General features: G+C 41.1%; 1 protein-coding gene across 15 annotated transcripts in view; it reads right to left on the reverse strand.

Annotated features, from left to right (window-relative positions):
• LOC148105978 (protein NLRC3-like) overlaps positions 1–23929 on the reverse strand; it is a 663817-nt gene that overhangs the window by 557075 nt on the left and 82813 nt on the right. The window contains exons 1-6 of one of the 15 annotated variants that reach the window (XM_087837914.1): positions 8660–8768; positions 8375–8377; positions 7990–8106; positions 5061–5139; positions 4457–4619; positions 2465–4352 (exon numbers count right to left, since the gene is read on the reverse strand). The exons of 8 other annotated variants lie outside the window; for them this stretch is intronic. In XM_087837914.1, the coding sequence (XP_087694040.1) occupies positions 2465–4352; positions 4457–4619; positions 5061–5139; positions 7990–8106; positions 8375–8377; positions 8660–8748 (2339 nt within the window). In that variant the 5' untranslated portion in view covers positions 8749–8768. Of the gene's footprint in view, positions 1–2464; positions 4353–4456; positions 4627–5060; positions 5140–7989; positions 8107–8374; positions 8378–8473; positions 8576–8659; positions 8769–23929 lie in introns of those variants that run through there. 6 more of the 15 variants (XM_087837912.1, XM_087837937.1, XM_087837917.1 and 3 more) reach the window with 6 other exon arrangements.

Consider the following 23929-nt stretch of genomic DNA (forward strand, 5'->3'; position numbering starts at 1 on the left):
TCTCACGGCATCTACAGCGCCCTCTCAGTTGAGGTAGTGCCGGAACGCAACGGAGACAAGCTGGAACTCCTGATAGGAGCGGTGGGAGAAGGTTCCCTGATATCCACGATTGCAATAAAGAGTTTTTAACTGAGAGGATCTTAAAGCTAGCAGCATTTGGCGATCATAAACAAGTAGAGAGTTAGCATGTTTTAAAACAAAGTAAAAATAAAACACTAGTACAAGATAGCAAGGAGCAGACGGCTGAGTTTATTAAACTCCACCGAGACAGCGGTGACGCAAATCTGAAGGCTAGACCGTCCAATTTCCCCATCCGTTTACTTCCGGCCTACCCGACCTTCGGTCTACGTGGGCCGGGTCCTCAGGAGGATGCAGCCCATGAATTTGGACACGACTATTGATTCATTAATGTTGAATTCTCTCGCTGCTGCTCAGTTTGGCCCGTGTACAGCATCCTGCTATGTGATTGCATTTGTCCCTGACCACCAGAATCCCTCACGTTAACTTTTATCGAGTGGAAAAAAAGTTGGCGTTCATCCTCCAGCTTCACTGCGCTAATGTTATGCTAACATAGCTGTGTCGCTAGCAATCACGTAGCACAACATTATATACCAGCTAGCCCAACTTCAGTAACCCTGCAAACGCCACTGCTGTTTAGTTTTCTGTCTTCATTTATGTTGGAAGTGGTAGCAGAGCTGTACGTTTGAATTAGTTTCAAAAATCTCTCAGTCAGAACATGGTATGAAATGTTTGGGTGTAAACTAGCGAGCTAACTTTCTGTAAACTTCTAACTCCGTTAAATTTAATAAATTCTGTTTTCATGGACGCATGGATGTTAAACTTAATTGTTACACCTGGTAAAGCAGCAACGCTGATGATTTTATTAAAGATGAAAGAATTTAGACCGTTTTTAACTCTCAGTGTTCGTTTGACTTTGGGACCTGAAGCGGACGGAGTTTTGGACCCAGATTACTCCGCGAAGCTCCTCACCACGGCAGCCGTAATGCTCTGACAATCCATCAGTGCGGCTTACCAAAGTTGTACTAAAACATTTTTTAACAGATTTTTTGCAGCCAAAATTGGTTCGAGGTCAGTAAGCACAACCAGAATTCATACATAAGGCACACTCTCGATTTTTGAGAAAATTAAAGGATTTTAAGCCTTATAGTGTGGAAAATACGTTATACAGAAGAAAAGAATATATTGTGATATATATCCTTACCGCACGTGCTTCAAACTATACGATGATATGAATTTTAGGCCATATCGCCCAGCCCTATGAATACGATGTTTGTGTGATTATCAGTGAAAGCAGCAGTGAGGAGGATGGAGAGAGAGAGGACAGAGGGGGAAGTTAGAAACACTAAAAGGATTTTTCATGGATTTCATGGATGATTTGAGTGATTTCCAGCAGGACACTTAAACGTGTCAGTGGACGTCCTAAAGAACATATTCACTGATATGAAATGTGTCATTGAACAGGATTAATATCAGTGGAAACATGGTGGAAACAGCTGTGACTGCATGGATGTGACACACTTCAAATCTGTTCTCCACTCTTGGATTTGGGATCCATGGAGCTGCTGCTGAGTCTGTACAATAAAGGATGGTGTGGAAGGTTGCAGCGTACGGACACAAACACTTTGTGGTTACAACATGAACCTCACACCGTCTATAAAACACTGATGACATCATGACGTTTGCCAGGAAGTTAGCTCGGGGATGTAAACAGCAGCCAGAAACACAGCAGTGAAGTCCATCAGCAGAAAATAGGGACGACATTTCAGCAGCAACAACTAAACACTGAACAATCAGCTCTGTGATTAATGAGGACATGAAGACATTAGGAGCAGCAGCAGGAATGAGAGTGAATCCATGAGCTGCTGTGACATCAGCTCACATATCTGACACATGTTCAGTCCAGATGTCAGCAGTGTCTTCTCACTCAGTTTGTCCCACTGTGGGCAGTAAGAGAGCACAGCTGGTTCACCTCTGAGCCTCACTCTGACCCACAGCACTGTCACTCATCAGTACATCACACTTTAATCACACTAAACCAGAGTCTTCCTCAGCACCTTCATCCTCACTCACCATGTTTATGCCACTAAACTGTGTCTGTAGTCAGAGGAGAAGCTCAGACGGTGACTGCTCTGGATATTTGTCTCTGTTTGTAACATCAGAGTTCACTTTACTACAAAGAAGCTCTTCATAGATTCTTATTTCTGTCTCTGTCTAACAGGAGCGTCTGAATGACCAACAACAGCAGCAGGTTTAAAATACTGCCCCCTGATGGCACCACACAGGTACTACATGTAGATGTGAGTCTACAGCACACAGTGTAAGTGCACACACACATTTTATCTGAGAAACTCAAACTAAGGAGAGTCGTTTAGTACTGCGTATATCTGAACTAAACTACTAATCTACACTAATTAATGATGTTAATGATCACATCTGGACTCACCGAGCCTTTCTGCAGTTCCTCACAGCTGGAATCAGTCTCTGTCGTCCCCGCTCTGATGTGTTGTACTTCTGCAGGTCCAACTCATCCAGAACCTCCTCTGACATCTGCAGCATGAAGGCCAGAGCTGAGCACTGGATCTCAGAGAGTTTCTTCTCTGATCTGTTCTCTGACTTCAGGAACTCTTGGATCTCCTGATGAACTGAGAGGTCGTTCATCTCCATCAGACAGTGGAAGATGTTGATGCTTCTGTCAGGAGAGGTTTCATCACTGTTCATCTCCTTCAGGTTGTTGATGACTGTCTGGATGGTTCCTGGACTGATCTCTGTCTGACCCAGCAGACCTACTAAGAGTCTCTGGTTGGACTCCAGACAGAGGCCATGAAGGAAGCGAACAAACAGGTCCAGGTGGCCATTTTTACTTTGGAGGGATTTATACATGACTCTCCTCAGAAATACATGAAGAAAAGAGTTGCCTGCATCATCACTGTCATCGTCATCACTGTCATCGTCATCACTGTCATCGTCATCACTGTCATCGTCATCACTGTCATCGTCATCACTGTCATCATTCCAGTCTTTCTTCAGGAAGTTCGTCAGCACCTCTGTCTTCCTGTTGGTGTGACAGTGGAACATGTAGACTGCAGCCAGAAACTCCTGAATGCTCAGATGAACAAAGCAGTAGACTGGTTTCTGGAAGATCACACACTCTCTTTTGAAGATCTCTGTACAAACTCCTGAGTACACCGAGGCCTCTGTCACATCCAGACCACACTGCTCCAGGTCTTCTTGGTAGAACATGATGTTTCCTTTCTCCAGATGTTCAAACGCCAGCCTCCCCAGCTTCAGAAGAACTTCCCTGTCAGCCTCCATCAGCTCCTGTGGATTCGTCTCATGTCCCTCGTGGTACTTGTTCTTCTTCCTCTTTGTCTGAACCAGCAGGAAGTGTGAGTACATGTCAGTCAGGGTCTTGGGCAGCTCTTCTCTCTGCTCTGTAGTCAACATGTGCTCCAGAACTGTAGCAGTGATCCAGCAGAAGACTGGGATACTACACATGATGTGGAGGCTCCTGGATGTCTTCATGTGGGAGATGATTCTGCTGGACAGCTCTTCATCACTGAATCTCCTCCTGAAGTACTCCTCCTTCTGGGCCTCAGTGAAGCCTCGTACTTCTGTTAGCCTGTCAACACATGTAGGAGGGATCTGATTGGCTGCTGCAGGTCGGGAAGTTATCCAGACGAGAGCCGAGGGAAGCAGATTCCCCTGGATGAGGTTTGTCAGCAGCTGGCTGACTGATGACTTCTGTGTGACATCAGACAGCAGCTTCCTGTTGGTGAAATCCAATGAATGTCTGCTTTCATCCAGGCCGTCAAAGATAAACAAAAGCTGAGAGCCAGCAAGCTTCTCTGCTGTGACCTTCTGTAATGTTGGATGGAAAACATGGAGCAGCTCCAGAAGACTGTACTGCTCATCTCTGATCAGGTTCAGCTCCCTGAATGAAAGCAGAACCACCACACTGACATGTTGGTTCTCCAAGCCCTCTGCCCAGTCCAGAGTGAACTTCTGCACTGAGAAGGTTTTTCCAACACCAGCCACGCCGTTGGTCAGAACCACTCTGATGGGTCTCTGTTGGTCAGGTAAGGCTTTAAAGATGTCCTGGCACCTGATTGGAGCGTCATGGAGGGCGTCCATCTTGGAAGCTGTCTCCAGCTGCCTCACCTCATGTTGGGTATGAACCTCTTCACTCTGTCCCTCTGTGATGTAGAGCTCAGTGTAGATCCTGTTGAGGAGGGTTCTACTTCCTGTTTCATCACTTCCTTCAGTCACACGTTCACATCTCCTCCTCAGACTGATCTTATGTTCATCTAAAACCTCCTGCAGACCAACATCTGCTGAAAGAAAGAAAAACAGAAAGAAAACTCTTCAATATCTGAACAACAACAAGAAGTCCAGTTTTCAGAAATGAGTCCATCAGCAGACAGATGTTCAGTCTTACTTTGTACACAGCTGCTCTGACTGGCTGTCTGCAGTCCAGCTCTGCTTCTGGATCTTTCTCCACACTGGGGACAGGAGGAGTCTCCTGATGAAGCAGACTGGTCCCAGTATGAGGACATGCACTGTCTGCAGAACCAGTGTCCACAGCTGGTAGAGACTGGATCCTTCGTGCTGCACAATAATGTTTAATATTTAGTATTTACTGTTATATTCACATATATCATCATGATGTTGTTTATTGTATTGCTCTCTTTTTCTTCTGCTTGTTTTCTTTTTTCTTTCTCAACAGGTGATCCAGGTGATTGATAGATGTGTTTTTTTGTCTGCTTATTTTGTTGGTTTTTGTTTTTTGCCCTTTATCTCCGTCCCTCTTCCCCACTGTTTTTCTTTCCCTCTTTCTTTTCCTCAGTCAAGTCTGTCCTGAATCTAGCAGGTGAAAATATAAAATAAAATAAACAATAAAAGGTGAATCAAATGGACCATTACGGCAAGGCTGGGATGGTCCATTTGGTAAAGTAAATCCGTTGGGCATCTTTCTTCGCCTTTAGACAATAATTCTGATGCAAAAGAACCAAACGGGACAGGCAAAAAAAAAAAAGAGAGACTGGATCCTTCAAGACGTCCTGACACAAAGCACAGCAGGACAGCTGCTCATCCTCACAAACACCACTCCTCTTCCTCGCTCTGTGAACACATTTCTTTATTACTGAAATCATTAACTGACTGTTGCTAAAAACTATTCAAATTTGACAAGATTGTACAGAAGTTCTCCTCCTGTAAGCCCCCTACCAATAGATGGTGCCATAGGGGTCAGGTGAAGTGTGTGCTGGGCGGTGGCCACGAGTGGAGATCCTGGCAGACTGGTCCCTGGCTACTGAGACTAGCAAGTGGGACATGTCAGCTCTCTGGTGGGGAAGGAGCCTGAGCTACAGTGGGGCAAAAAAGTATTTAGTCAGCCACCGATTGTGCAAGTTCCCCCACTTAAAATGATGACAGAGGTCAGTAATTTGCACCAGAGGTACACTTCAACTGTGAGAGACAGAATGTGAAAAAAAAATCCATGAATTCACATGGTAGGATTTGTAAAGAATTTATTCGTAAATCAGGGTGGAAAATAAGTATTTGGTCAATAACAAAAATACAACTCAATACTTTGTAACATAACCTTTGTTGGCAATAACAGAGGTCAAACGTTTACTATAGGTCTTTACCAGGTTTGCACACACAGTAGCTGGTATTTTGGCCCATTCCTCCATGCAGATCTTCTCAAGAGCAGTGATGTTTTGGGGCTGTCGCCGAGCAACACGGACTTTCAACTCCCGCCACAGATTTTCTATGGGGTTGAGGTCTGGAGACTGGCTAGGCCACTCCAGGACTTTCAAATGCTTCTTACGGAGCCACTCCTTTGTTGCCCGGGCGGTGTGTTTTGGATCATTGTCATGTTGGAAGACCCAGCCTCGTTTCATCTTCAAAGTTCTCACTGATGGAAGGAGGTTTTGGCTCAAAATCTCACGATACTTGGCCCCATTCATTCTGTCCTTAACACGGATCAGTCGTCCTGTCCCCTCGGCAGAAAAACAGCCCCATAGCATGATGTTTCCACCCCCATGCTTCACAGTAGGTATGGTGTTCTTGGGATGCAACTCAGTATTCTTCTTCCTCCAAACACGACGAGTTGAGTTTATACCAAAAAGTTCTACTTTGGTTTCATCTGACCACATGACATTCTCCCAATCCTCTGCTGTATCATCCATGTGCTCTCTGGCAAACTTCAGACGGGCCTGGACATGCACTGGCTTCAGCAGCGGAACACGTCTGGCACTGCGGGATTTGATTCCCTGCCGTTGTAGTGTGTTACTGATGGTGACCTTTGTTACTTTGGTCCCAGCTCTCTGCAGGTCATTCACCAGGTCCCCCCGTGTGGTTCTGGGATCTTTGCTCACCGTTCTCATGATCATTTTGACCCCACGGGATGAGATCTTGCGTGGAGCCCCAGATCGAGGGAGATTATCAGTGGTCTTGTATGTCTTCCATTTTCTGATGATTGCTTCCACAGTTGATTTTTTCACACCAAGCTGCTTGCCTATTGTAGATTCACTCTTCCCAGTCTGGTGCAGGTCTACAATTCTTTTCCTGGTGTCCTTCGAAAGCTCTTTGGTCTTGGCCATGGCGGAGTTTGGCGTCTGACTGGTTGAGGCTGTGGACAGGTGTCTTTTACACAGATGATGAGGTCAAACAGGTGCCATTCATACAGGTAACGAGTGGGGGACAGAAAAGCTTCTTACAGAAGACGTTACAGGTCTGTGAGAGCCAGGGATTTTCCTTGTTTGAGGTGACCAAATACTTATTTTCCACCCTGATTTACGAATAAATTCTTTACAAATCCTACCATGTGAATTCATGGATTTTTTTTTTCACATTCTGTCTCTCACAGTTGAAGTGTACCTCTGGTGCAAATTACTGACCTCTGTCATCATTTTAAGTGGGGGAACTTGCACAATCGGTGGCTGACTAAATACTTTTTTGCCCCACTGTAGGTTGAGAGGTACATTCAGGCCTTCAGGTATATAGTCAGGCTCAGCTAACAAGAACCAGTTTCCTGGAGAGGGACTGGACTGTCTCAGTCTGGAGTTACTCTTGCTAAGAGGCAGTAGCTGGGGTGGGTATTTTAGTATCCCCTCGGCTTGCTGCTTGTATGTTGGGGGCTTAGTAGTAGAAAGCTTCCACTCAGGTGGTCTCAGAATCTCATCTCTGCTTTTCAGATGATGTAGTTCATTTTCTTTCTTTGCTGATCAAAATACAAGATCAGAAATAAAGACTGCTAAACACTATTTTAGGAAACAGATTATTGTGATTTCCAAAAGCCTTTTAGTAATTATTGTTTATTAATGAGTTATATCCAGGAAGCAGATGAAAAGAAAACAAAGAAATGACACAAAAACATTGAACTTAACCATTCATTGCAGTTTTACTCATCTATAAGATAAAAGTATGAGAAACATTGCTGACAGTATGTGCTGTGACGTCTTTGTGCAACTATAAACATATCGGTAAACTCCTTATCAGCTTTTTGGTAAATCAGAAGCATTTTATTACACTGGAGTTGTTAAAAGTACATGGGCACGTAGGCTTGGTTTTTTCCTAGCAGGTTGTTTTGGACATGAGACAGAATCCGTTTGCGGTCAGAAACACTGACATATTTGCATCATTGTGTCTGAGACCAGACTGAATGAAAGCTGTTAGGATTCGGCTTCCTAAGCAGTTGGGATGGACGCTGTGGGCTCAGGGAAAAAAGGAATGATTTCACAAACAGATTAAAAGTGTCAATAAAACCAGTGTTAAGAGCTCTGTACTCTGGAGCCTGGTGCTGAGGCTAAACAGTCTGCTAAAACACTTGAGCCATCATTCAGAAAGAGCTCTGAGTCCCTCTGTGACTACCACTCAGGACCACTAATGTGGAGGCGTGGAGCAGGAGGACGAGGACAGGTGGAAGAAACCACTGACATCAAAGAATTCATGTTACTAACAGCTCACCTCTCTGCAGCAGACACAGGCTGGACTTTAAAATCAATGAAGCGATCATTGGACCAGTCACTCTGTAAGGACACAGAGCTGGGTTCAGGTTCAGGTCCAGCAGGTCTATCATTGATCCTGTCAGAAAAAGAAAAATGTGTTTTTCATTTGCAGCCACAGAAGCTGAAGGAAACTTAAAATACTCATCATCCCAAAGAGAAACATGTTTGCAGGCTGAGCATGAAGGAAAATCTGAACTAGTATTGGCAGTGTAAGAACAGAGCGCCACCCAGAGGTAAACACAGTCATTTACACAGTGCAGGACTATTGACGGTCCTACTGTGAGCAGCAGGAGTTTAAATGTTGGACATGTTTTATAGAATAAAGGAATTCCTCACTCGGTTACTTCCTTTGAGATGAAGTTTAGAGACCAGGAAACATCAAACAGTTCATTTAAATCAGACACCAACCTGAGATCAACGAGTTCATGTTACTAACAGCTCACCTCTCTGCAGCAGACACAGGCTGGACTTTAAAATGAATGAAGCGATCTTCAGACCGGTCACTCTGTAAGGACACAGAGCTGGGTGGAGGTCCAGGCTGGTTCCTGTGAATAATGATGGAGCAGTGATGTGAGTGCTGAGCTGTGACATGGAGAAGAGTCATGGACAGTTAGAGATGGTCATCTCACCTCTGAGCTTTGGTCTGGCTCTCATGTTCCCCACACAGAGTGCTTTTAGAGGGAGGGACTCCCTCCTCTCTGTCCTCACACTGATCCATGCTGCTCAATTCACATCAGCTCACACACACTTTCTACATTCACCTGCAGAGGAAACACAAATCATTCATGTGCACATCAACTGAAATCCTCTATAACAAGGCGAACTGAACCTTGTGCTACATTAATATAATAATAAAATAATGTTAGCACATGGGAATAGAAACTTTGTTACAGTCTAAATTTTAATTCTAATCAATACTCAGCTTGACCATTGTTGTGTACGTCACAAGCAGAGAAACATAAAGGTAAGAAAAGCTGTATTTTGTTGCCTAAATTGTAGAGGGTGACCTTGCCTCTGCACCTAAACAGAAAAATGAGAACAGTCAGACATAAAGTGGAATTCAGCAGGTGGAAGAACCCTAAGATGTAACCTGACTCTGACCATGAACACTACAGTCACTGTACTGCACTCCAGCACAGTAAATCCACAGCACCGCAACCTGACCTGTAGAGTGTTTGAATAACACAAAGGTCATTTACCTCAGTTTGTTCTGTGGGACATTTCACAATAAAACAAAATCATCAAATACAAATATCTGATTCAACAATGATCAGATAGAAATTACATGTAAAGTCTATTAAAGTCTATAAAACTTGTCCTTCACTCTCTTCTAATATGCCTACATGCTTATATAGGGTTAACCCTGTGGTTGCATTGTGCATTTAGTTGCAACTCATAACTTCAGCATCTGTATTAGAAATAACAGACGGCTTTTTTGTTGTTTGGGGTTTTTTGGGGGGCTTTTTTTTGGGGGGGGGCTTTTTTTGGGGGGGGCTTTGTTGGGAAAAATATATCTGTAATCACTTTGATTTTTCTTTTGAAGTTTAAAATAGATCAGTGCTAAAATCATGACAATATGAAACAAATTTAATGTTTATTAATGGATACAAGACTTAAATGAACATATCACTAGAACCCCGTGTAATAACCTCCACGTTTTACAAAAACCTGCCTATTTATGCAGTTTTTTAACAAAAGTTTTATCAACATTAACCTTTATATTGAACTTAAACCTGTCTTCAGTTGGATTTGTGATTATTTTCAAGTTTCAGCATTTTTAAATGATCAGCATCCAAAATCGCATCATCATATTCACTTCTGTTTACGCAGGCATTTTAACATCCACAGAATTTGTAGATCAAGTTTGTTTGTTAAACTCCTGCATGCTTTTGTTTTGTTCCTGGTACTTTTAAATGTCTTTCTTATTGTCAGTGCTGCACATGTGGATTTCATTCATCGCACTTGTTTTGACTTCTGAGTGTAGAGTCTATAAAAACTAATTTAAAGCTTTTTTCCCTCCAGCTTCTCTGTTATTGTCATCAGTCAGCCACGCTCACACAAATCCACCTAATATGAAGTTAATTAAATAATAAAAGGACTATGAATTATTGACATTTTAGTCCCTGTTGTTTTTAAACCTGTATTACTGCGCTATAAATGAATCATTATACTGTTTTGTTATAAGCTCAGTGATTCCAGCAGCTTCTCTGGGTTATTTCCATCAATTTAGACTCAATTTAGACAGTCAGCTATTACATTTGTTTAGATATTCCACTTTCTGTACTCCAGATTCATCAATTTCTGTGTTTATCAAAATCTTTAACCAAACTAAAGATATCTGTGAAATGGACGGTATATTCAGTTCATGTAAATATATCTGCATTTACTCCAGGTGACATCACTCCAGTTGTTTTGATGGTGGCTCCTAATATTTAACCTACTCTTTCACAGAAGAGCTGCCTAATCGCTGAGTAACTTTGTTTCTTTTTTGATTCAGGTTTACTTGAGTGCACATGTATTTTGGGTTTAGTCAGTGAAGTAACTTTATGTAATTCAAAGTTCAATTAATTTTTATTTTATTCCAGTTCATCTGTTAATCCCCCCCCCCCTCTCTTTAAATCAGTTTGCTTCTGATTGCTCCTCTGTTACTTCTACAAACAGTATCTGCTGCTTAGGGCCACCACTTCCTCCACGTGTCGCTGCGGAGATTCAGAAAATGAATCTGAACCTGAAAAACAGATTTTCTATGTGTTTTATTGGAAATCTTTGTTTCTTATATTTTCTCCCCTGACATGTAGATCTGTACTGTATTAGAGTTCATAGCAGGAACAAAGATCCCAGCATGATTTCTCTGTTTGGGAAATCTTCCAGTTATTTCCTTGAACCTGGTTAGTGAACTGAGTCAGTGCTAGACTGTATAAATGCTGTTTCACTGGATGCTACCACATAAAACACATTTAGCAGCTCACCATTCTCTAAGGCTACGTTCACTCTGCAGGTCTTGATGCTCAATTCAGATTTTTGGATCAAATCTGATTGTTTTGTCTGCTCGTTCACACTACAAATAAAATAATAATAATAATAATAATAATAATAATAATATTGTAAATAACCTAATAATGATCCTTATTGCTGTTTTAGAGGAGCGCTGCTTCAAAGGATAGTTGCAGATTTCTGTCAGAATCTGCAGATTATACAGAACAAATAAAATGTTCACGTTTCTCCAACGTTGTCTTCCCAACAGTTTCACTGGATGGACAGGAAGCGTTCACGATGTCTTCTCCGGCGCTGATAATTGGCGTCTGTCTCGTGTCAGTGACGTAAAAGACGGATTTAAAGTGACATGACCATCAAACAGTAGCTTTCTGAAACATCAGATATGTATCAGATTCAGGACCACATACGAAAGTGACCCAGATCGGATTTGAAAATATCAGATTTGTGCCGTTCACACTGTCACCATGATGGATTTGGGTCACATAGGGTCAAAAAAGTCAGATTTGATGCGCTTTCGCCTGCAGTGTGAACGTAGCCTAATATGGAGAACACCAGATCTGCAGCAGGGTTTGGATTTTTGTCCTTTTATCTTGATGGCATGTGAACAAGGTTTTTGTTTGATTGTTTGTTTGTTTTAAATCAGCTAACTTGTGGAGAAACTAGAAAGAAAAACTTCTAAAGATCCTCAAACACAGTCCGATCAGAAGAAGTGGGTCCTGAGCATTAAAGTCAGCATTAGCTCTCTGCTCTGTCTTACATTATTTTCATGAAAAGATATTTTAATGATTTTGGTGTTTTCAGCCAAGGAAACCATGTCCATGAACATTTATAGCACCAAAATAGAAAAACTAGTAGCTGCATGCAGCATAGTTTCAGTTTTCAGAACACCTGATCTCAGTGATGCACCAATGGTAACAACACTCATTTAACAGAGCTGTATAAAGGCTAAGAGACATCAGGGGTTTGATTTAGATCATACATTTGATTTATTTTATGTCATGACATAAAATTAATTTGTTTTATGTCAAGTAAATTAAAATATCTCACTTCCTGTTCTGTTCTATCAACTCCATCAGTTTCTGTGATGCCTCAGTGATCAGCCATCAACAGAAGAATGTTTAACTTCCTCATGTTTAAGTGCATCACACTATGCCTGTGTTTGAACATTAAACATGTTATTACATGTAACTTTACTGTGCGCTGTTTCTTCTGTTTTTGAATCAAGTCTTCTGTTTTTCATGAATAAACGAGTCCTTGTTAAAGATGTTAAAGGAAAGCATCAGCAGTCAGGAACAGATGGCTTCGAGCCCTCTGCTGACCAGGAGCAGCACAAGGTCTTAGACAGACTCAGACCTGATCTTCTGGACACAACCGTCTGATTCTTGTTAAAAAAGTTCAGATCTTTCTATCTGAACATTTCCCACACAGGTAAGAATTCACAAAGGACCAAACAACTAATTACTTTTGTCCCTTGAACAGTTCATTTGTGTTTAATTTGAAACAGATCAAACACTAGTATCAGGCTTGCGTTCTGCACTTTATATCTTACACATCTTCAGTTATGGAGTGAGAGGTTTAAATGTGTTTGAGGCTGTGAGACTTTGCTCTTACATTAAAGTCATAATTTACTGAGAATTCATCACAACAAACAGAATCGTAACATGCATCAGTTCAACTATTTAACTCATCTAAATGTACCATTAAGTGACTGGATAAATGTATTTAATACAAGAGTAACCTGGTTCGTTGGCAAAGGTTTGTAGCTGAATTCAGGGCAACAAACTTAAATACAATCAAGTGACTCTTCATTCAGACTGAAAATAGTTCAAAAAGGACAAAGTTCAAAGTGTTCAACAAAAAATTGCAAAGACTTCAATGGGATGGCAACACACAGACACAAGAGACACACTGTGACCAACTAACAGTGATTAAAATCTTCAAACACTAAAAGAAGTCAGACTCAGGTCCCTGATTAAAACACAATAAACACAAAACCCTCAGAGTGTGACAGCAGCAATCAATGTGTTCATCACAATAGAAAGACACAGAAAAGCAGAAGAGTCCAAATATATTTTTAAACTTGTGTATTTTAAACTTGCAAACTCCATATGCAGATATTATCAGCACACACAGCATTTAAAACATGAATCTTATGTCTGATTGACTTTGCAGTGACCCTGAACTAAACTGAGCTGCTTTGTTTTGTGTTTTTTCACTTCAGTAAAACCTGAATGCCAACTTCTTAACAACAAACTGATTTGATCTCTTTGTCCTTGTTTAAAGGGAAAAACAATGTTACATGACGATACTGATTAGTGTCAGTTGGGTCTAAAGTTACACACAGAACCATTTAAACTGTTGATCACAGTAACAAATGTTTAAGTGCAGAGTAACTGACTGATAATCAGTGTGGATTCCAATCAATCAATAATCTATAATTATGTGTCTTCAAACACAAGCGATCCAAAGTGTGTCCTGAAATAAGAGCTGAACATCTGGTCCAAACATCACAGAGCAGAAACAAACAAACTGTTAAAGGAGGAAACAACACAAACGTACAGTTTCTTCAAACACCAACAACAAGCTCCACAGCTGGACACCAAACACAGAAACCCAGGTGAGCTGCTTCCTGGAAGGAGGCGGGACTCCACCTGAAGTAGGACAGGAGTCAGATTTTCACATTAAGAGCATGCTATTCTCTAGTTCATTTAAGATTTGGCTCATTCCTTCTCATTGCCATTTCAAGGTACTAACACTTATTTCATGTGGGAAAGCGCCCTTAACCCCTTCAAAGTTTATACGTCACAGTTCTTTAATACGTCGGCTCAACTGTCAACAACGTTGAGTCCAGATGTGTGGACAGCTTTCGTGCTTCCTCAAACCTTTGTTCAAGTTCAATACAGTGCTCCCTCATTATAACGCGGTTGTACAAAAGCCAGTTGGCAGAACTGACGAGCAGAGCCACATCTGCCGAGTAAATATATCAGTATACAGCTGCCAAATAGCCAATGAGAGGGAAGGCAACCCATCCTCTTCACCAATCAGAAGACACAATTCTACCTCATCGTTACGCTTCGACGCAGAGAGTTCGGTCAGAGCTGCAGGTGGGGAGAGTCAGCAGAGGTGTGCGTCCATGAGACTGTAAGTTTCTGTGTTTTATCCTGTTTGTTCTTTGCTGCGGCCATTATCCTCCTTTGTTTAAATCCTTGGCGCACACTTAGTTTACCGAATGTTACTGTCATTTACTGTGAAGCAGCCTCTGCCAGGCGCTCATTATGGGACCGTCACTAATTTCTCATGTTGGCACTTGTGTAAAGTGCCTAGTTAGGATTTATGTAAATAGTTGTGACGGAGTTACACCGTCCTGGGCCGCAGACAGCTGATCTGGGCGCATACACGCACCACCACCATTAGTTTCTACAATTACTGTGAATGACGTGTTTGTACTGCCATTTATATCCAACAACATCAAGCAGTTAAATCAGAGAGTTCATGTTACTAACAGCTCAGCTCTCTGCAGCAGACAGAGGCTGGACTTTAAAATCAATGAAGCGATCTTTAGACGCGTCACTCTGTAAGGACACACAGCTGGGTTCAGGTCCAGCAGGTCTCCCATAGATCCTGTTAGAGAAGAAAAATGTGTTTTTCATTTGCAGGCACAGAAGCTATTGAAGACTAAGCACACCTTCATTATCCTAAAGAGAAACTGGTTTGCAGGCTAAACATAAGCAGTGTAAGTCTCTGCAATGTAAGAACAGAGATAAACACTGTCATTTACACTGTTCAGGATTATGGTCGTACTGTGAGCAGCTGCAGTTTAAATGTATTGTATTATATGTATGTAAGAATTCCTCTGGGTTATTCAAAGAAAAGGCTGAGGATGAGTTGGTTAGAGCACAGAGTTTAAATACATGGACTGAACCATGTGACCTTTACAGACAGCTGGGACCAGAGTCTAGCTTTGCATGAACAGTTTCTAACTGGAAGCTGTAAAATAACAGATCAAAGACCAGTGAGAGTTTGAACTGTTGAAATAGAGACAGAAATAGAAACAACATTTCCAGCGCACATTAATTTATGCATCACAATCCCAGGATATACAAAAAAAAAGCAAAGAGAAATCTCTCTTCCTGTCCAGTTCAGGTTTGGCTTTAATCCGGATCTGCGTCAGCAACATGTATGGCTGGATTATTTTCCTTTAGGGTTAACTTAGATTTTTAAGTTGATCAGTTCTAATATCTTAATGTAACTAGGTGCAGTTCAGATTAATGCAACCCTTTCACTCACTGGACCTACAGAGTGATCATTTAGGAACGTTCAGTGACACCTAAATGAGTTACCGGTCCAATGCCAACAAAGTGATTGGAATTAGTGCTAGAGGCACAAAATCAAGTTTCCATAAAACTCAGAGAGAAACTATTCAAACTGACAATTTGTAATCAGGTCTTGCGATAAGCCCTCAGAGATTATGGTCCTATTAAAATCTTTCTTTCTTAAATGGGAGGTGATCCAGCGTTAACAAAGAGGGTGGAAGCTGTGCTAGGGCTGTCTCGAGACAGTTGAGGATTTTCAATGCGAAGATCTCTAATTGGTATAAAAACCTGGCTTGTCGGCAAAATGACGCAAAATACACTCTCTAGTTTTTACCTATCAGTGCTTCAACAGCAGATTTGGTAAAGAAAACAAGGGAACAAGGTGCTAAATGACAGTATAGAAAAAAAACTTTGACTCAGGTCTAAATAAAAACCCAAACAAATCAGATTTTAGCTACAAGGACTAAAGTTTACGTCATTACTCTCTTATTCTTTTCCCTTGTCCAGCTTTCTCTTGCTTGCTCTCTTCTACTGCTTTTCCCCTCCCACTAGTGAGTGGGACTCTGGTTACAGGATGGATGGGAAGCTTGAAACAGACATGTTGACACTTGCCAAGCTTCCCAAGCGCAGATGTTTCGAAACACTGAACCACACAGTGTTTTGAACCACACTGCTCAGAAGTTTGGTGTAAAACAACCAGGTGGCCTGACCCTGACTACACAAGGCTTTAGTGCCCCAGTTTCAACAAGTTGCATAGCTGCTGCTTCTCGTCATTGCCGGGCACAAGGATTCCTATTTTTTAATAACCAGACTCTATTGTAATTACTGACATAATGTTTTTGATACTATCACTTCTATTTATTACAGAGAGAAAGTGAGAGACAGAGACTAATGACTGAGAACCATTAACTCATATTAGCAGAGAGAGAGTGGCACACTGAGCTCTATAATAATTAAAATATCTCAATAAAAACGGCGTCTGCTTGTGGACGCACAGGTAAGACTTGCTTGTAAAAAGCTCACCAATCTGATCACCTGAGTTTATTCCAAATAATCGTTGCACTAACAGAGAAATGCTTCTCATCTTTGTTCTAAGCAAAGGTTTTGGGATAACCAGCAGAGCCTCTGCTGGGGACCTCAGATTATAATTAGGTTATGAATATTATGAATGGATTATGAATAATATGTGACAAGATCTGATTCCAGAGCATGATGATGGGTTACAAAAATCTAACCTAGAGAAAATCTAACATGTATATCACCATCTTTAATGTCTTTTGGATAGACCGTGCTGATGTAACTGAGTCTTCTACACGGCATAAAACAAGACTGATTCCAGATCAGGCGGTTGTCAAATGTGAAGTGGGGACGTTTAGAAAATTGGTTCATCTTCAGGGACAAAGCACTCAAGTGTTGAATATGGGTTAGCTGCAATAGGGCAGGAATAATGACAACGGTTTGATCTGTATTTAGCTACAAGATGTTTTGTGCCATCTAGGATTTAATATTATGGATGTGGTCATTCAATGTGCTGAGTTAGGGTCACAAATCATTCATGTGCACATCAGCTGAAATCCTCCTTTCCATCATGTGTGCTGTCCAAATATCAGCTGCTTCTTTCCTGCTTCATCTCAGTGTCAGCTGAGAGAATGACAAACCCACTACGTGTCAACATTTGATGGATGATGACACAGAAATATAAAATGATATTGACCTAAATCTGTCCTGATGATAATGAGAAGCTTTGATGAGTTGTGACTGTCTGAGGTGTTACTAGGATGTAGAAACACTGGAGCTCAGCCCTGAAATCTTTGCTGTTTTCACTTGATAACAGCAGCTGTTTAAAGTTACTGAGTGTGTTTGACAGTAAAGTGAATGTAAATGTGAGACACTGTGTGCTCACAGCTAAAGGCTGCAGTCAGCTGTGTTAGAGCCTCTTTCACACAATGATCCTTTAATAAACACTCAGAGCTCCATGTTGATGAAGCAGTCATGTGTGAGCTTGTGTGCTGACATGTTGACAGTTTGACTTCAGCTTTTACTGAAGAAAATCCACAGAAGGCTGAAAGTGAAGCATCACTTCCTGTTTGAGGAGAGCCGACAGTCTGTTTACACGTCATGTCTGAGTTACAGCTGGAATAAATGATCATTTGCAAAGTCTGCTGCTCTTTCTGTAACCATCTGACCATCAACTAACTCTGTGCTGCTGCTGCTGCTCTCATTCACAAAGTGCTCAATTACATTTTTAACTCGTGTCTTTAAGAGCTCTTAGTGTTAGCTTAGCGTTAGCTTAGTGTTAGCTTAGTGTTAGCTTAGCGTTAGCATGCTGTGTGGCTAGCTTAGCATCAGAGCTCTGCAGGTGTCTCGTGTGTAAATATTAATCACAGTGACAGTAAAGGAGGTAAAGGGCTGTGACGTCATCACGTACGCTGCGTCCTCTGTGGGCTCTGAGTGAACTCACAAAGTACAAACTACAAGTACACAAACACGAACGTGCAGCTGATGTTAGCCAGGAAAACATTACACACTGACTTTAATGGAGAGACCGGAAATACAAACACACACAGTTTGTTGTGTGAAGAAATCAAACATGAGCTGAACAAACAGTAAAGTTCCTAAAGACAAACTGTTAAAGGAGGAAACAAAGCAAACTTACAGCTTCTTCACACACCAACAACAAGCTCCACTCCACACCTGGACACTAAACACGGACACACAGGTGAGCTGCTTCCTGGAAGGAGGCGGGGCTCCACCTGAAACTCAGCACAGGTGGGAGGGGCTCAGCTCTGTGTGTGCTGATGTGTTAACTTTAAAAATATGTCGTCTGACTGCTCAGACTGAGTCAGAGTAAAGTTCACATGCTGACGTGTGGAGACATGAAACCTTGTTGTAGCTGCAGGTGTGAACACACTGATCCCAGATCTACGGTGGCTGGGAAGTGCAAAGCGCAACAAATTAAAAAACTGCAACAAATTAAAAATCCGCAACAAATTAAAAATCCGCAACAAATTAAAAATCCGCAACAAATTAAAAAACCGCAACAAATTAAAAATCCACAACAAATTAAAAAACCGCAACAAATTAAAAATCCACAACAAATTAAAAATCCACAACAAATTAAAAAACCACAACAAATTAAAAAACCACAACAAATTAAAAAACCGCAACAAATTAAAAATCCACAACAAATTAAAAAACCGCAACAAATTAAAAATCCACAACAAATTAAAAATCCACAACAAATTAAAAAACCACAACAAATTAAAAAACCACAACAAATTAAAAAACCGCAACAAATTAAAAATCCACAACAAATTAAAAAACCGCAACAAATTAAAAATCCACAACAAATTAAAAATCCACAACAAATTAAAAAACCACAACAAATTAAAAAACCTAATAGGGCTTTTGGAGACTGATGTCACGAGAGGGGCGTGGCCAGGATTTTTGGTTGAGGCGCCATGTTTCTGGGCCGAACAAAGCGCTAGCGAAAGAGGAGCGAAAGTACACGGATAACACCAGCTGTGGTTCGTACTTGCTGTGCGGTCGGTTGTGAAGTTAGATCGCACGACCGGCAAGGGAATAAGGTTGAAATGGTTTATCTTTTCATTATTTCCCCACCTGGAAGCAACATGAGGTAGCTCATGTATCGGATGTTACCAAAAGAAGGCGTCTAGTCTGGATAGCAGCTGTGAGACGAGCTGATATCTCTTCTTTTCCATCTCCAAATATCTGTTGGTGCTCCAGACATTTTCATTCCGGTAAGTTATAGATATGTTCATATCACTCTTTATCTGGTCTTTTAAGTCACGATCACTGTGGCATCACTGAGTGTTGAAAAACTAAAGTCTTTCATCTGTAATAAAATGATCAGCGTTCTGCTCTACCATGTGTAATAATTGAGTTTATCATCCAGGCATCCATGAAAACGAAATTAGCAGGAAGTTAGCTCGCTAGATTCCATCTAAATACAATATAGCATGTCCTAACTGAGGGGTTTTGGAAACAAATTCAAACGTACAGCTCTGCTATCACTTCCAACATAAATGAAGACAGAAAACTAAACAGCAGTGACGTTTGTAGGGTACTGTGAGTAAAATGCGTTTGATTTTCCCCCGAACATTCAAATTAGTGCAATCATAAATTCATTCACGAGGGACAAATTGCAGGGAGAGCGTGTGGAGGCTCTGGCTATGTTCACACTGCACGCGAAAGCGCATCAAATCGGACTTTTTTGACCGTATGCGACCCATATCCAATCATGGTATGACAGTGTAAAAACAGCACAAATCCGATATTTTCAAATCCGATCTGGGTCACTTTCGTATGTGGTACTGAATCCGATACATATCTGATGTTTTAGAAAGCAACTGCTGATTGAATGGTCATGTCGCATTGAATCCGTCTTTTATGTCACTGACACGAAACATATGCCAATTATCAGCGCTGGAGAAGCGTCCGAGAAGACACTGAGAACACATGAGCGCTTCGTGTCCATCCCGTGTAGATGTTAGTGAAACTGTTGGGAAGACAACATGAACATTTTATTTATACTGTATAATCTGCAGATTCTGACAGAAATCTGCAACTATCCTTTGAAGCACCGCTCCTCTCTAAAACGGCAATAAGGATAATTATTGGGCCATATGTAAATAACAAAATAACTTAAAGCAAAGTCTGAAACAAGTCTTTATATTAAGGGCCATCAGTCAAACAATACTGTTTGGTCTGGGTCTAAACAGAGCGTGTCGCGTGTGACATCAGCTTTTGCATATGCGGGCCACTTTGAGGGTTCACAAAGGAGCGCGTTTGCTGTCACATTTTATTTGTAGTGTGAACAAGCAGACAAAAAATCGGAATTGAGCATTAAGACCTGCAGTGTGAACATAGCCATAGTGAGTTCAGTGCATTGATGTGCCATTGTCCTGAAGAATTTAGTTATTCTCAGTGGTTAAAGAAATTGCAATTATTTATTCATATTTATTAGAAATAATCCTAATTACATATCTTGCTTCCATGTTTGTGTCCTGTGTCACAAAAAATACATTTTTTACTATAATACATTGATTAATGACCTACAGAATCTCCTTATCATATTACGTGTCCATGATTGTCACCTAAAGTCAAACTTTATGCTTTCTCCATCTTGAAAGTGATGACATACTTTAGTTTCATTTTCTGAAGGCAGGTTTCTGAAAGAGAACAGGCAGATTTGGAATATAACATGCAGGGTTCTATAGATGGATACATAAAAAAATGAAAAATTAAATGTATGTGCTAACTTTCTAAACACTTTCCAATCCATTTATCATAAATGTAACAAAGTAGATAAAAACACATTTATGTCGGCCTTGGCTCATTAGAGTCTTTGTCTTTAAATTAACTTTGTGTGTTTCAGGTCCTGCACTCTCAAAGACTGAATGAACCAGCATTACAGCCATGGGTCATTGTGAGCATGACAGGGAAGGTTGAAGCCGCCCACTGCACCTGTATGGCCGGAGTCGTGGAGACCTGCAGCCATGTCGCTGTTCTTCTTTTTAAAGTAGAAGCAACAGTACGGATCTGTGGCACAAGGGCTGTTACAGATAAACCTGCATACTGGGTTTTGCTGGGTAATATGACCAAGATACAGCCAGAGGTTGGCCATAAGATAGACTTCTCCTCTTCAGCTGCCCAAAAACGGCTCTGGATCAAAACATAAACAGACCATCCATATTGAAAGGTAAAAGGAGCCGTCCTCAAAATAGAAAAATCCCACCTGCTACTGTGGAGGAGTTGTCACTGCTATAATGCCATAATGTTTTATCTAGGGGTCTAGATTTATGCCTGTAGTGCACTGCCATGTAAATAATTTGCATTTACTGAATATGTACTGACTGAGTACCACTGTTCAAAAGTTCAATAAAGAAACAAACTAATTTTTGCCTCTTTTTTATTATAGAACATCACATCAGTTACAATGTAGAATCCATGTCATTTATAGTTTATAAAAGACAAAATGTTTACACAAAATCATGACAGCATTTACACGATATCACCCACTATTATACTACTTAATTTACTATCAATTACTTCAATTTATCTTCTGAAAAATTACCGCTATCTATACAGCACAAGACTTAAGAATATTTAACAGGAGCAAGTTTCATTTTTCCCTGGTTTTACTACCACACTGTTCACCAAAACGGCAGCAAACCTTCACCATCTTATCCAGAAGGGTCACCTCTTCACCCTCACATGGAAGAAGTAATCTGATTGGCATGGTGGTTTGTTTGAAGCAGGTCCCTTGTGTAGCGCTGGAACCCAGTCACGATGTTTCATCCATTTCATAGGCTGGTTTGCTGCAATAATGCCAAATAATTAACAAGGCTATAAATAGAACATAGTTCTGCAAAATCACTCATTAGGATGTTTTTTTCTAATTTGCTATGACCTCAGAGTGCATCGAAAAGAAAACTAATAGGCAATCTGGTCTTTAAGTGATGGCGTGACAAATCCTGCTTCCAGGCCTAAAGTAGTCTGCGTTTAATATGGGTTTTGTGTTGTTAACATGTTTAATGTTTTGTATTGTCTTCTATTTAATCTCAAACTCCTAAAAACAGTAAGTGATCACTGTTGGCCTCCCTCTGCTTCTATCACCACTAATCATTTGAAAGCTCAGTTTTTAAAACCTTACGATGTAGCTACAGCCCAGCCCATGCAGCAGTATATGAATGACTAATCCTATTCATCCTTGTGGATGGATTATCTCAGTTCTCCTGGCTGAAGTTTGGTCCGTTTACAGCATCCTGCCATGCGATTCCTGACCACCGAGAATCCTCACGATAACTTTTATCAAGTGGAAAAAGTTAGTGTGTTTATATTATGCTCACATAGCTGTGTCGCTAGCGGTCACGTAGCACATCATTATACACCAGCTAGCCAAACTTCAGTAACCCTACAAACGTCACTGCTGTTTAGTTTTCTGTCTTCATTTATGTTGGAAGTGATAGCAGAGCTGTACGTTTGAATTTGTTTCCAAAACCCCTCAGTCAAGACATGCTATATTGTATTTAGATGGAATCTAGCGAGCTAACTTCCTGCTAATTTCGTTTTCATGGATGCCTGGATGATAAACTCAATTATTACACATGGTAGAGCAGAACGCTGATCATTTTATTACAGATGAAAGACTTTCGTTTTTCAACACTGATGCCACAATGATCGTGTGATTTATGGACCTGCAGCAGAGTTTGAGCCAAGACACGGCTAGTGATGTCAGACTTAAAAGACCAGATAAAGAGTGATATGAACATATCTATAACTTACCGGAATGAAAATGTCTGGAGCACCAACAGATATTTGGAGATGGAAAAGAAGAGATATCAGCTCGTCTCACAGCTGCTATCCAGACTAGACGCCTTCTTTTGGTAACATCCGATACATGAGCTACCTCATGTTGCTTCCAGGTGGGGAAATAATGAAAAGATAAACCATTTCAACCTTATTCCCTTGCCGGTCGTGTGATCTAACTTTACAACCGACCGCACAGCAAGTACGAACCATAGCTGGTGTTATCCGTGTACTTTCGCTCCTCTTTCGCTAGCGTTTTGTTCGGCCCAGAAACATGGCGCCTCAACCAAAAATCCTGGCCACGCCCCTCTCGTGACATCAGTCTCCAAAAGCCCTATTAGGCTAATCGTTGTGTCACTTCCGGTATTTCAGACAATCCCTTTCCGTCAAGGATTTTTAATTTGTTGCGGTTTTTTAATTTGTTGTGGATTTTTAATTTGTTGCCGTTTTTTAATTTGTTGCGGATTTTTAATTTGTTGTGGATTTTTTATTTGTTGCGGATTTTTAATTTGTTGCGCTTTTTTAATTTGTTGCGCTTTTTTAATTTGTTGCGCTTTGCACTTCCCAGCCACCGTACAGATCAGCTCTGCTGTATTTGTAACATGAACATTTCTGCTGCAAAGCTTCAAATGTTCAGCATGTTTCTCTGTTTCCAGTCTATAGATCCAGTCACACTTTCTACCTTCACCTGTGCAGGAAAGACTGAGAGCAGAGCTGAAACCAAGCGTCCAATCAGTGAGCAGCATCAACACCTGAGCTTCATTCAGACTCTGTTATGTTATCATTGAAGATGTTGTGTGAATGAAATGATGTAAATATCCAAACAACTTCTTGTATGAAGCAGTCACTGATACACTACTGTGTCGCTGACACACACTGTGCGAGGTCACTTCCTGTGTTTGCTCTTAGAAACATGGCTGTACAGTGTTGTATGTGAGCAGCACACAGCCATACGTCAGCACATCTTCTACATTTACACAGTCAGGCTGTATTAGCAGAACAAAGAAACGCTGTGGATGCTCCTCATTTGAACAAATGTCACTCTGATCCAAAACAAACAGGAAAATGCATCAATACAGAAGATGACAGAGCCAATCAGAAATGTGCATATTACTGCTCAGAGCTGCAGCTTCACTCAACAACTTGTCATATCCAGATTGTTGACACGAGTGATGAAAGGTGTGCTTGTGTTCTCAGAGCTCTGCTTTTTAAACTGGAGCTTATTCCTTCTTCTGATTGGTCGATCTGTGAGCGACT

The sequence above is a fragment of the Neolamprologus brichardi genome, chromosome 3 (genome assembly GCF_056152115.1).
Source record: "Neolamprologus brichardi isolate AB-2024 chromosome 3, ASM5615211v1, whole genome shotgun sequence".
NCBI classification, from domain to species: Eukaryota; Metazoa; Chordata; class Actinopteri; order Cichliformes; family Cichlidae; genus Neolamprologus; species Neolamprologus brichardi.